The 14137-nt window shown below is 41.8% G+C and overlaps 1 protein-coding gene across 2 annotated transcripts in view; it reads right to left on the bottom strand.

Moving 5' to 3' along the window:
* The window catches only part of ephb1 (EPH receptor B1), a 197900-nt gene that overhangs the window by 33479 nt on the left and 150284 nt on the right, over positions 1–14137 (bottom strand). For both annotated transcript variants that reach the window (XM_066709787.1, XM_066709788.1), the window contains exons 7-9: positions 10255–10417; positions 6479–6587; positions 6007–6071 (exon numbers count right to left, since the gene is read on the bottom strand). In XM_066709787.1, coding sequence (XP_066565884.1) covers positions 6007–6071; positions 6479–6587; positions 10255–10417 — 337 coding nt within the window. The remainder of the gene's footprint in view (positions 1–6006; positions 6072–6478; positions 6588–10254; positions 10418–14137) is intronic.

The raw sequence follows: 14137 nt of genomic DNA, 5'->3' as shown, positions 1-14137 counted from the left end.
TCCAGCCTTGTGTAGGTCTACAATCTTGTCCCTGACATCCTTGGACAGCTCTTTGGTCTTGGCCATGGTGGAGCGTTTGGAATCTGATTGATTGATTGTTTCTGTGGACAGGTGTCTTTTATACAGGTAACGAGCTGAGATTAAGAGCACTGCCTTTAAGAGAGTGCTCCTAATCTCAGCTCGTTACCTGTATAAAAGACACCTGGGAGCCAGAAATCTTGCTGATTGATAGGGGATCAAATACTTATTTCCCTCATTAACATGCAAATCAATTTATAACTTTTTTGAAATGAGTTTTTCTGGATTTTTTTGTTGTTATTCTGTCTCTCACTGTTAAAATACACCTACCATTAAAATTATAGACTGATCATTTATTTGTCAGTGGGCAAACGTACAAAATCAGCAGGGGATCAAATACTTTTTTCCCTCACTGTAAGTATAAGTATACATAACATAAGTAATGTTGCTAACCTGCAAATGAAAAAGTCCTGAAAGCATTAAACTCTGTGTATTGTACTGTTAAGAGTTGCTACACCTTTAATGTATCGTTTGGAGTGAAATCAGATGAGGCATCAAAATAAAATGAAATAAAACACCAAGTTCCCTCCCTTTTATAGACATGGAACTAATTTCAAAGGGACTCGTCCTACAGGGACCAAAACCTGATAAAGCAGACATTATTAAATTATGTTTTGTGTGAGTGATAGGTGAGTCACCGACTAGCTGTTAGAAACTGAAGAGTGTTGTTTCTGAAGGCAAATGGGAGGAAAAAAATAATTTGCAGAGGTGAGCCACTGCCCACACAAAAGCAGCGCAGGGAATACTCAGGGCAGCAGGAGAACAAATGGAAGTTGTGGACAAAACCCGGGAGGACTAATTTCCTGCAATTGCGGTGGTGATGAAATGATGTAGGACATTTCCAGAGTTTCTGAGAACACAAAGATCTCCCAAAATGTCCGTTTTCCTCACATAACTCGCTCTCAGACAGCAGTGGAAGATTGGCACACAAACGCAAGCAGAAAAAGCCCAGTGCAGCTCGACAAACATTTGTTCCTCTTGGATTTCAATGTTAAGGACAAGTTCTTCTTTGCAGGATCGGCCTAACTGATTCCTAATGGCTTTGAACCAGGCCTGTCTGGATATAATTGACAATTAAGTGAGTCCATACACGCTCAAATTAGAGGACTCATTCAGCCTCTTGGAACAGCAGCTCTGCCTCCCATAATGGCTTTCTCGCAACCAGCAGCCAGTTATATTATCAGCCATTACGCAGTCCATATTTCAGTAAACAACACAGACAGAACCTATTGCTTTTATTACAGGAACATTGCCGCCTTTCATGTATAATTTACATGGCAAACAGTTTCTCTTTTTTCTTACACCACTGTTTAACGTTCTATTTTTTTATAGCTGCTAGATAAGAAAAAAAATAGATACGTATGTTAATATTTTATGCTTCCCTGATCTGTGCGTGCTCAGCAAACAGAGTGCGCGATTGCCTGCTTCATGCCAGCTATAAAACCACCTCAGCAGAGAGTGTCCACGTTGAGTCAAATGCCGCACGTGTGTAGATTATTGGACAGGTCCAACCAAAATTGAGATTGATTAGATCGCACCGCATGCATGCAAAAAACGATGTCTAAAACTCATTTTATTAGTGCATTTCACAATGGCATTGAATCCCCAGTTGCATAGACTAAGTGGTTGGTATCATTATAATTAAGTTTGTTTGGCTGATGCCTCTATCCAAAGCATCTCATATTTCTTAAGGCTAAGAGAGACTGAGTACAAGAAGCCGAAGGAGCTATCTTTCATAAACGGGAAAGAAAAGAACGAAAAAAAAAAGACATCATGGTTTTACTGCTCTGCACCGTGGAAAAGGCTGTTAATTGGATAGATCTTGAATCCATGACAACAGATTGATCGGCAAAGCTGCCAAAAGCAGTCAATGTAACATGGTATCTGGTGTCAATACATTTTAGACAGAGGCGCTAAACCCCCCATATGTTTAACTGATTTCCAGCGCTGCCTCAGAACAGAACCGCGCGAAAGCCGGGGGGAGCAGACGTGCACATGAACGCCGCACGCGTGCCAGAGCGCGCTTATTTACGACGGTCAGGCCAGGCCAAGGAGGCCGGCACGACGCTCCTCTCCAGCACGTTCCCCCTCGCCTGGTCCCCCTCCATCTGGCCCTCGGGGCACTTACTCCTCAGAGACGCCCCTCGGCAACATCTGGACGCCATCAGCGGTGACGCGAATTAGCGCGCACTGACACGGGCAAGCTGCTCGGGGCGGTGCGCCGGAGTGTTTGTCGGGCGGCTGGGCTGGGCCGCACCTGGGGCCCTGTCAGAGGGGTTGGCGAGGCGAGGGTTTGAGATGCCGATGCGTGCTGGGGTCGGACTGGAGACACGCTGAAGCAAGGTGACACAGACACGCTAGAGAGCACAGCTGATCCCCCGTAGAGCAGCTGTTTTTTGCTTTCCAAAGTTTCAGAAACTCAAAGCCTGCGACACTATTTCCCCTTCGAAGCTCACTGGGGATGCACAAGCTTCCTCGGCTGCCAAGATCATGTCACTACAGAGAAGTGACCATCACTGCCCAGCACAGAGTCAACTTGAGAGAGTATGCCATCTGCATTTTAATTCCTTATTTAATTATTTATTTATCTGGCAGTGTCTTCAGAGTGACTAAATGTCAGGGTACGTTGCGCTCATTGCTTATTTCTTACCATTCTTCCTGCTTTTAATTAGTAATAAGTAAGTAAGTAATTAGCCGTCATTAAGCCATTTACATAACTCTCATGCTGCAATTTGTATAAATGGTTTAAGGGAGTGTATACTTGGTGCGTGTGTGTGCGTGTGTCAGATGCAGCTTAAAAAAAATATATCAATTTGAAAATTACCTTCATGATTAAATGTCAAACGTAGATAGATCGCCCCTCATGTGACGCTCAGAATAAAATAACCAAAAAACTGAGGCTCTGGGAAAAGTTTGCTCATTTGCATCGGTGGCTTTTGTTTAAACCCGGCACAGTCACCCAGTTGGCTCATGGATCTGATGCCTTTTTATCCCCACGCATCACTATCATTAAAAAGGCTTTTTAAAACTTCAAAGCCAGAGCGTTTGAACTTAACCAAGATGAACGGTGTTCTGTTCCATCCTAATTACGTTTTAATTAAGTTTTAATTTCCATTTTAACCACATACAGTGAAGATCTATATAAAAAAGCACGCAGAAGAAAACATTTAATGATAATAAAATGGGGGATAATAAATGAATGGTAAATAGGCAGAGAAGATGCCCAATTCCCTTAAGTCACTCCACCTTCTTCTAAGCTATTGATTTTATCCTTTTCATTTTTAGTTATACTCCAGTTACACATGCCAGTGCAGTCAGCAGCATGTTCAGTGATTATAAAAGCCCCAGGAGAGAGGTCCTAAACACACACACACACGTGTCTATCATACACACCCAGCCTTTCGAACTGGGTGGGTAACTTCACAACTGCAGGTGCCTCAGCAGCAGAGCTCAAGTCTTTGATTCATCAACAACACCTTGAACAGACTACAGCGTCTCCTGTTTTCGGTAACTCAACGGAAACATCTGTTCGGTAAACTGGTTCCCCACCACTGACTGAGGTGGTGGCAACTTCCATAAGCCGAACAATTATTTTGCCATTCTGATTTATGAAATGTCACTAATGTTCACAGCCTGAAAACAAAAAATATACACCTAAAAGACTATTTCAGTGCCTTTGACTTGCCCTCTCTGAACACTAGACACCTGCCACAGATATCCAAGCGCTGCCGAGTCTAGACACACGGGGAACAAATTGACAATCCCTCTTGAATCACGTCTTTCTATCCCTCTGAGCTCATAGAAAATATGCCACTATGACTTTGAACTCTGTTTTGAAGCGTTCTGATGATAATTTAGTTTTTCTGACAAAATGTGCCTGGCTGGCACAATGTCAAGTCGTAAGTGAACTGAACCAGACCAATATTTCCAAGTCCAATCATTAGGCACCCCTCTGCTCTCGTGCTGATTCTGTTTACAAAAGAAACATTTTATTAGCTGATTATATGTAGCTGGAAACTGACCAACTCCCAAGAGCAGTTATACTTTGAATAATATATCAAACAAAGGCATATTATTATGTGTTGACGTTTAACGAACACAATTATCAGTGTTGTTTAAAATAAAGGCTATTTTATGATGCACAATCACCACTACCTGTCAGCGACTCCTGTTCTCAACACAAGCCCGGACACGCACAGTTACTGTTTTACAAAATAATTGCCTTTTATTAAAAGGGGAAAACCGCATAGAAAGCAAGAACATAAAGACACAAATAAAGGAATAGTTTTCAGAAATAATGGAAACACAGTCGAGAGACCCTCCCAAGAAAGTGTTGCAGCATCCGTTTGTTATCTCACACTGAGAGCTCTCGGTTTTGTCCTCGGATCTTTGTCAGCTATGAAGCTTGTCCTCCCTTTTGTTTTATTTTTAACATTCATCTCCTCTCCAACAGCCTTGACTTCGGGGGAATTAAACATACTGACAATTAGCCGTTTGTGTATCTCGATGGTATCCCTGCTGCAGGGAACAGAAGCATGTTCTCTCTATACAACTCTGTCAGCTTTGTGCCTGACGTTGTACAGAAGCTTTTGGCATTTTTATATTCTCTACTCCTGGTTAAGGGTTATATTATGTTTCCCTGGCTGGTTTATGTTCAACACTGTACTAGGCTGAAATTAATTCCAACCCTTTACTGATGTACTCAACATTTACACATTTTAAAAGAGTAGGCGAGAAATGTAAAGATGAATATATATAAGATCAAAAAATATGTATAAACACTGTGGAGGAACCAATAGAACCCCACAGGGTGACAACACAATCCTAGAATTTCAATTTCCTGAGAGCAACTATTCTCTATAGTGACAGTATATTTACTTTTTAAGGATGAGACTATAAAGAGCAAAATTCAAGATTCTGGGACAGTGGCAGTGGCAATCCTGAAACTGAAACAATCCCTGTGTTGTTTTATGGAAGGAGTCATAGATAGTTATTCATATTTTATCTGCACTAATTAATGTGTTCTTTAAACTAAACTAGGTATGATAATGAACTGAGATGGGTAAAAAGCAGTTTATAGTTACACTACAGTGTCAAATGAGCTTTTTATTTCAAGTTTCCAGACAAGTTTCCTTTCTCGGGATTGATAGCAGAAAGCTTTTCAGTGGCTGCCTTTGAACTTGAATTGGAAGTGATTCGAGATAATTTCCACAAATGAATTAATTAAGAATTAGTGAAAGTCATTTGGCGCTCTCGTGTCGCTTTCCTTAATTGCTCGATGCAAGAGACATTAGCAGATTGATAATGAGGGATCGCATTGTTTCGGCTCCTTTTGTTTATTTCTCTCTTTGTTAATTGCTCTCAGTTTCTCGATGGAGGTGTCTGCCAGATTACGTTGACACATTGTTTTTGAAACGTGACTTAATCCTCTAGAACTCTGTAACACACTTGTAACATCTACTACTGCTATAATATACGATACACTCTTCTAACATACCGAAATGAGAAGAGATATGCTTTTCAGTATCAACCTAGTCCAAAGAGTAAAACCTCTCTCTCATGTCGGCTACCAAGAGGTTTTGATTTCCTCTTCACAACTGAGCATGACGTGAGCTTGGAAGGGTACCAGATAAAAAACAACAACTCTGCCCCGGCCTACTGGATTGTTATTTCTCAAAATATAACCAGGGACACACACTGAATGAATGATGGTCAAATTCATTAAATAAATAATTACCTGAGTTTACCTTCATATGCAAACAAACACTGAATAATCACATTTCACTTAACACTCATAGGACACTGAATGAACGTCCCCGTTGCCATTTTAAATGGGTCTTATCATTTCTATTGCAGGTGTTTGTCTGTATTAGAAGCCTTTGGGAAATGTAGTGTAGCAGATGATTGTTGTGAAGCCTCAACGCTCACCTCGGCCAGTGCTGTAGTGCTGGAGTTTGTCGCTGTATACTGCCTCCTTGGTGTAGGCTCTCTTCCTGCGATTACACAAAGACACTTCTGTTACACAACGACATAAACGAAGCCACAAAAGACTGAAAATCTGTGCTCAGGTATCATTTTCGAAATGCAAAATGAAGTGCGGAGGAGGTGTGAATGCTCTGGATCAGGTCCAGAAACACACGTAAGACTGTTCCTGAAGTGCCCCCATCCTGATGCTTTTATTGGTCTCTCGTAATCATGAATCACACGACACCTTCCACACATTGTACTTTAGACTACTTAAATCCAGTAACTGAATTCATTAATCCGTTAACTGTTTGGATAAAGTAAAAAACTATTAAATAGCACTTCTGGAATTGGCTTGCAGGGAATCCACTATGTGACGGATAAACATATTGTCTTCCCACAGTGAGGCGGGGGAACAGGGAGATGGCACGGGTACCTGCTGCACACGATAGAAATGGCCACCAGAGAGACGATGAACACGACCCCAGCTGCCGCGGAGCCGGCGATCAAAGGCAGCTGCTCCCTCAGCTCTGACTTGTAGTCGTCTGTGGAGAGGGAAGATGCACAGGGGAGAGAGAGAGACAGAGAGAGAGAGAGAGAGAGAGAGAGAGAGATGAAGGGAAGCACAGGAAAGTATTCTTGGCGGTAAGAGGTAAGTTGAAAAGTTCGGCAGCCTATTTAAACAACTGTATTGTGCAAATCTTACATAGCGGAGCAATACAAATTAGCACATGCATCCCGTGTCATTCAACATGCTATGACCCTCTGGAACATCCAATAGCGTCCGTGTGCTTCCATGTATACAACCCATCATTGCCACAAATTGTGAGCCCCCTCTAGTGTCAACACTGATCATCCAATGAATTTAATTGCACCATTCACTTGAACAACACCTTGTATGTGAGCTAGTTTTGAAGTTCTTTTTTGTAAAATACGACTGTGACTTGGCTATGATAATCCCAGTTTTGTTTTCTTTGAATTAGGCAGTGAATTTAGAAAAAGGAACCCGAAATGCATTTGCAGTGCCATGTCAAAACAGTCAGGAACCAATTCTCATGTGCATTTCATCAGTTGCCAGAACGAATCCCTTTAACAGAGCTCGTACACTTTAAAGAGCACCTTGAAATCTAATTCTTTCAACGCTGAAAACTAAGTTCCTAGAGTCTTAAATCCCCATCTGAGGGAATCTAACACAGAACTGCAGTGCATTTTTATTTGAACATTTCAAATGCCAGGATGTGTAATTATCAAACACACAGTGCGCTGAAGACTTAGCAAACAATTAAGGGTAGCTCAAAAACACAGATTATAAATGTTTAATATAATAATGTAATCTTCTATTGGAGTGTTCTTTGGTTTTGCGAATCTATGCATAATTGGAAGTGAGGTGGCCAGGGAATTGATTAGCTCGGTATTCGGTCATTATAGTTAATGTGTTTCATACATCAGCTTTTTTCTTCAAGTTTAAATGAGAACTTTTACAAAGTGTACCTGTTCGTTTCTGATGAGTTGACTTTATTAAACAGCCACTACGGATTGTGATCAGCAGATGCTACACAGACGCAAAGCTTTCTCATGGAGAGTTAGATTTTTACATTTCCTTTGCTGAGATTTAAAGAAAATAGCCCCTTTATAAAAACATTTCTGCATGTTTGTAATAGATGGTGAGCATGATATGCTGCATTTTATGATAAAGTAGGGTCCTTCCATTTCCACACATCTCTTTGACACAATCAGCTCCTTCCTTATATCAATTAATCAATCAGTACTATGAATCCTGTAATGGAATTAATTCCTATTCATGAAAGAGCTTTTAAATGCATCTAAATTGTTCTACCTGACATCACAACTTCTCCACACAGCTGCTTTATTCAGATGCTTTCTGTATGTGTAAACAACACATTTTTCCATAGTTTAGTGTCAGTTAGACTGTGGTCTACGATGGCCTACAAAGGTATAGTTGGGATTTCTGCTCTTTAGTATAAGGAAAAAAGAAAAGAGGACCATTTCAATTCAAGTTCTGTTCTTCAGCTCAATTGAAATTCCTAAATTAACCAACAGATATTGTTTTAACAATTTTGACAACAAGGAGTTTGCAGCAGGTCCACTCACAGCAGCAATACATCACCTGATTCAATATAAACTATGGTCACTAACCAAATAAAGCAGGATGGTCACATTGTCTCTGACAGGATTGTAAATGAAGTGAACAGAAATCATTACCCCATTCCTAAAATATGAATAAAGCTGGCCCTTCCCATCTGGAAAGCAGAATTAAACGTGGCAGTCCGCAAAATCATGTTTCCAAAGTACATCTCATCACAAATATTGCTTTAGAAGGAAGAGAAAACTATTCTCTGTTTTCCTCGATCTATCTATCTATCTCTATCTCTCTATATATAAGCATAATAAACAGATGAGCATATAGATATACACTACGCAGGTGGAGGTGCTTCAATGGAAATGAAAGGGCAGTGGACGAGGCTTTGAATTCAAATCGCTTGAATTCCTGTTCAGATTGCTTACTCTCTCCGTCACGCACACAGTTCATTATGTGTTGCCACCATGAAGAGGCTTAAAAGGGGGGACGGGGACAGAGGGAGAGAGATTTGATTGTCAAGCGAGAGCAGGAGATGAAATCCAAGGCCTCCCCATGCCCCCCCGGCGCTAATTGTCTTAACTGCTGGCCATGTCTTGGCAGCCGGCCAGCCCATGTACTGTCAGCTCCCCCGTCGCCCCTGCCTTTAAAGCACTGCGACCACATGTCACTCTTCCACAGCGTCAAATAACGGAGCGCTAATTACCAGTGGGTGGGCTGGGACTGCTTCCAGACCGGCTTGTGCCGAAGATGGGGCCCGATCTTAATCACGAGGCATGGCGCGACATTGTTTTGCAGGAGATTGGCCGGGCGATCGTGGCAACATGGGACCCGGTCGTTACGGGAGCCTCGTCACCGATGCACTTCTCAGCTAAACTTCTCATCTCTCTCTCGACTGTAATTAAACTCGGGCAACCGTGATTAAACGATTTATTAAGTGATTTCGGCTTTAATCAACTGCAGCTCCTGTAAGACAATCGCTCTTCGTTCGAGGTAGAAATCTTATAATTACAGTACGACAATCCTCTGGTGACGCCGGTTGGAAAAGGGGGAACAGTACCAAAAACGTAGAGCATGTTTGAGACCATTTAAGTGTGATTACTTTTCCTGTCATTTAAAAAGAACAGAATCTTTCTCTCTTTTCTACTACCTTTCTCTCAAAACCATCTGAGGTTTTCCATAGTTTCCATAGTAATTACCTCTTAGAATATGTCGCATTTCCGAGAGCCTAAATTGAGATATGTTGTTGGCCCTCAATAGAAGTACAATTAACATTGTCATTGAATCTGTCGAAAAATGGACTAATACTGGGCCTGAAACATTCTCCTTCTGGGATCAGTCACCACCGCCGTTTATCCGCTGAAATAAGAAGTACTGACCTCCCTCTTCAATGCTATTAATCAGGAAGAGTGGGACACTGCAGAACACAGACTTCATTCACGCTTGAAGAACAGAGTGTGCTTGAAACAGATTTGAGTGAGGCAGAGAAAGTATACAATGATTTGGGAGTGATATATAGTTAAAAATATTATTGAGAGAATATATAAAAACGAATATAGAAATCTGCACAGATGCATTACCACATTGCTTCGGAGCGCCGACATTCAAATGACTAACAGCGTTCTTCTGAAAGAACATTTTGTAAAAACCGACACAATTAAAACACATCCAGTCTTCCTCCAGACTAATTCTCGTCTAAAAGCACACTACCATTACAGACAAAACAACAGCAACCTTGAAAAAAGGCAGGGATTCACAGTTTGACTTGAAACATGAAATAGATTAGGAAAAATAACCATATTTGGAATTACAATTGCAAGCAGTCTCTCCAGATACAGGGAGAGAAAGAGAGGGATCTGTCATGTGTGCCTTCAAAACAGCCGCTGTGAAGCAGGTGTTGAAATATACCAAACAATTCTATCCCCGAAGCCAATAATTAATCATATTAACCAGGAATTGCCGCTAAGCATGCTGGGATGGCTGCCTAACTACAGTGAAAAACAATTAGCTAAGCCTTTCTGTATGAAATGTAATTATTTGTAGAACCCTGTACAACATGCCACCCTTCACATAAACCCCCTTCTCCTCGAACCCCCCGGCCCTGTTGTTCTTACCATCTGTCAGAGTCTGGAAGCACATTTTCCCGCTGTATTTTCCAAAGCCGGCAACCGTCCTGGCACGGACCTGAACCACATACACGGTCCCGGGCCTCAGGCCATCGATGCGAGCGGTGTTGGTCTGGCTCTTCACCATGGACGAGTTAAACTCTGTGTGGTCCTGTCCAGGAGAAAGAAGGAGAGAAAATTGACTATGAGATTTCTATTTTAATACCCACAGAAGAACGCCACGAGGAGTCGAGCAGATTCTCCGTGTTGCTTCAGAAAGCTGTTGAGCTGACACTCGGCAGAAGGCCTTAGGGCGTGACACCAAACACTCCAGAGCCAGAGGGTTTTTTTATTTTTATTTGAAGACTGGAAGGAAACGTGTTGGTCATGAATAGTTCAGGGGAGAAGTCATGGTTAGAAACATCTCTCTCTTTCATTGGAGCGGTGAATAGTTTGTTTTCATCTCCCACCAGCGAAAAGGCCTCTTTGCAATTATCGCAATATAAGAGACAGGACAGACTGTGTGCTTTCGAAATCAATAAAACATAAAAGTGCATAATCTGTAGAACATCACAAATTGTAACTCATTATAAAGGGTCAGATACAAGTTAGATAAAGAGGGAATGTACATTATATTATATTATATATTATATTATATTATATTATTTGTAATCATATACAGTATGAAAATCATCAACACATACATCTCCCCGTAAACCAATTAGCATATCCTTAATGTTTACCTACTATGAACCCCTGCAGCGAATCGTTGAAAGGCAGACATTACTCTCTGTGATGTAAGGTAGTCTTATCTGAGGCCTGGTTCATACAAACACACAGCATTGATAAGATATAAAGCAGATAGGGGTGTTACAATGCATTACAACAATAAAATAAGTGTACAGTAACATCTCCTGTTCAGTTCAGTAAGAGATGTCTAAAACTTCATGTGCAAACCCCTTTTCATTCAGCACACTTCATACTTGAACTGCTATCCCGACTTCTCAGTTTTAAATACATTTTCCCTGCCTCTCTCTGCAGCCGAAAAACCCATCTCTCGTCTCTCCTCCAACCACTTTGCCAGCTCTGCTTTTCTCCTCTTTAGTAAGTGCCCAAGTCTCCGAAGCATAAATCACTGCTGTAAACATGCGGCGGTAGAAGCTGTTTTTTTTCCCCTTTCTTCCCCCTTCTTTTAATCAAGCAGAGAGGCATCTTGGTCCTCATTATGTTGTTGCCTTTGCCGTAATGAACTCGGCCCAGCTGTTGTTTGTTAGGGGGAGCCACCTCTTGCAGCAGGAGTCTCTGTGATCTGGCAATCATTTAGTCTTGTCACTCCCCGGCACACAGACCGAATATGACAGGGAGAAAACCAGGCTTCACAACACTCCCATGCTGGAAGAGAAGCTAAAAGCTGAGAAAGTACTGCCCAGGTGTCGCTACCGTGTTTCAGCAGCTGGCGAGGTAATACATACGGACGTTTACGTGATGGATATTTATAGTTCGGGCAGACTGTGCCGAAGCAAAACACAAACAAACAAAAACAGGAATGTGAAGACTCCCTCAGAAGAGTGTAGATAACCGTAAGAGGTACCTCATTTACCAGGAATAAAACGATCAAACAAACAAAAAGTATTACGTGAAAAATCTGACAATTTGTTGCTGTAGTTCGCAAAACTACGGCAGTTGAATTTCTTAGATTTTGTCCAAATTCAAACAGTTGCAATTAACATGAGTGCATGTCGATTTTAATGAAAGTACTGTGGTAGAACGTCACCTACAATATTAAATGAAACCGTGTCCACTTTTGTAAACTCGATTAACTGTTTGTGTAAACACAGCTGTGCTATAACGATTTCTGCTATAAAAGGTGACACTAGCTAAAGGAGTTACGTATTGAATAAAAATAAGGTAATCTTGGTGCTTTGTAGGTTTTGAAGGGCAGGTCACCTTTTAGACTTCAGCTTGTCCCTTTAACCTGCTTCTCTACCAGGTAATTCCTCCAAAAACAAAAGGAAATGAAAGGAAAGAACAGGGAAGCATTCATTGTGTGCTCTGAATGCAAACCCCACAGCATGATCAATCCTATTTGTGGCTATCTGATACCGGCACCAACACATACACACATGCACATGCACGCACACACACACGCATTGTGAGTAGTGAAAGGAAAACGCAAGGAATCTAAAAAGCCAGAGCAAACACAACACAATCTGAGTTGCTTAAACTCGGATACACGATGAATCAGCCAAAGCCTCTTATATCCCTTATATAAACACAATCGCATATTAACATCACAAGCCCGACGCTGGCTGCCTTGTGAAGTGGCTGTACAAACTGTCTTACACCCACAGTGAGATAGAACACAGCACTGAAAGCAAACCAGATGTGACTGATATAACCGTTAGAGAATCTAGAGCGAGCGAACTCTCATGAATAAAAATGACATCCACGTTCCATTGCCAAGCGCAGGGTTTCTCTCCGACCGGCGCGTAATGGAAAAAGCCGGCCCCCGTTTCACAAATTAAATAAATACCGTAATATAAACTTACTCAACAATTCTCTGAGACAAAGCCCAAGAATCTGTCAAGTTAATCTCTCCGGCTTTGATCTAAAATAAGGTACCGTTGACATTTCATCAAAGTTACACTTTGTATTCAGATTCTTGACGGGAGCGAGAAACACTGCTTTTTAAGTGGTCCGGGCAGGACAATTAATCCACTTCACTCCCATCAATTGAGAACTGGGGAAAGTGTCCGAATGTCTTGTAAATTCTGAATATTGTGCCCATAACGTTGGGGTTTATTGCCTTTCGGTTACAACATACAACATCTTTTAGCCTAGCCTTATGCAAATCACCATGCGGATCCAATCTTGGCAAAGGAGGCGGTAGGAAAAAATGCAAGACATGCAGATCTGCCCCCCATACTGCACGATGAACAGTTTGTGTTGTTTTTTTTCCTTTCTTGCAAGCAGAGAGCATAACTGCAACCATTCCCGCTGTCAGTCAAAAGGGGTTAACAGCAGCCGGGCTTTATCAGCTTACAGAGAGCATCGTCTGTGAGAGAGGGCGTAGGAGTGGAAACCGGCCCTTGCCAGGAGGAACAGACCCTCAGGTGTGGTCAGTGTTCAGTCATTACACTTTTGGCGGGAGGCCCCCCATCGCCTTTCCCACACCGAAGCTGTTGCTCGTTCGGCAGTTGGAGGAGAAACTCTCCCGGCCGCCAGGCAAGTGGATATCTCTTCCTGGCGTTCTCGGCGAGCGGGTCGGGTCGGGCACGGGGGCTGGTGTGAGAGCCACATGAGGGCGAATGGACGGGCGGATGCGCGGCCCCGGTTTCTGCCACTCTTATATTTAAAATAGCTGGTCATGTGATCAGAGCAAGTGGATTGTGGGGGCTGCTGTAACTGGGGTACCTGGTAGCACACAAATCATAAACATAATCTGATTTGTATGTTTCTGAGGTTGTGGTGGTCCACCAAATAGATTAACAATTAGCAATTGCAAAGTGGAAGGGTTTAAAAAGGTACAATAATTGAGCATCTCACAAACAAATAAAGCAGACATCAGTTTTACACAAAAATCTACACGTTGCCTTATCAATGGACAAGCAGTTCAGTGTCTAATAAACATCTGGAAGGTATGAGGTAGAGTGTGTATGTTTTTTTTTTTTATTTGCCCCTATCATGTACCTATTATTATTAAATTCCACCACACATAATTTTCTTATATAAATGAAAAATCTATTTCTGAAAATAAAGCATTATGGACTTAAACATCTGCTCTGCTTTCATTGTATGCTTTGTATTAAACCAATTAACCTTGTTCCTTCTCAGTCTCAGATCAGTGCTTATACAAAATCAGCCCACACTGAGTCCAGGGTTTAAATCCTCC

The sequence above is a fragment of the Amia ocellicauda genome, chromosome 7, assembly GCF_036373705.1.
Source record: "Amia ocellicauda isolate fAmiCal2 chromosome 7, fAmiCal2.hap1, whole genome shotgun sequence".
NCBI classification, from domain to species: domain Eukaryota; kingdom Metazoa; phylum Chordata; class Actinopteri; order Amiiformes; family Amiidae; genus Amia; species Amia ocellicauda.
Note: the sequence above shows the minus strand (reverse complement) of the source record. Positions and strands in the feature narration are given on the sequence as shown.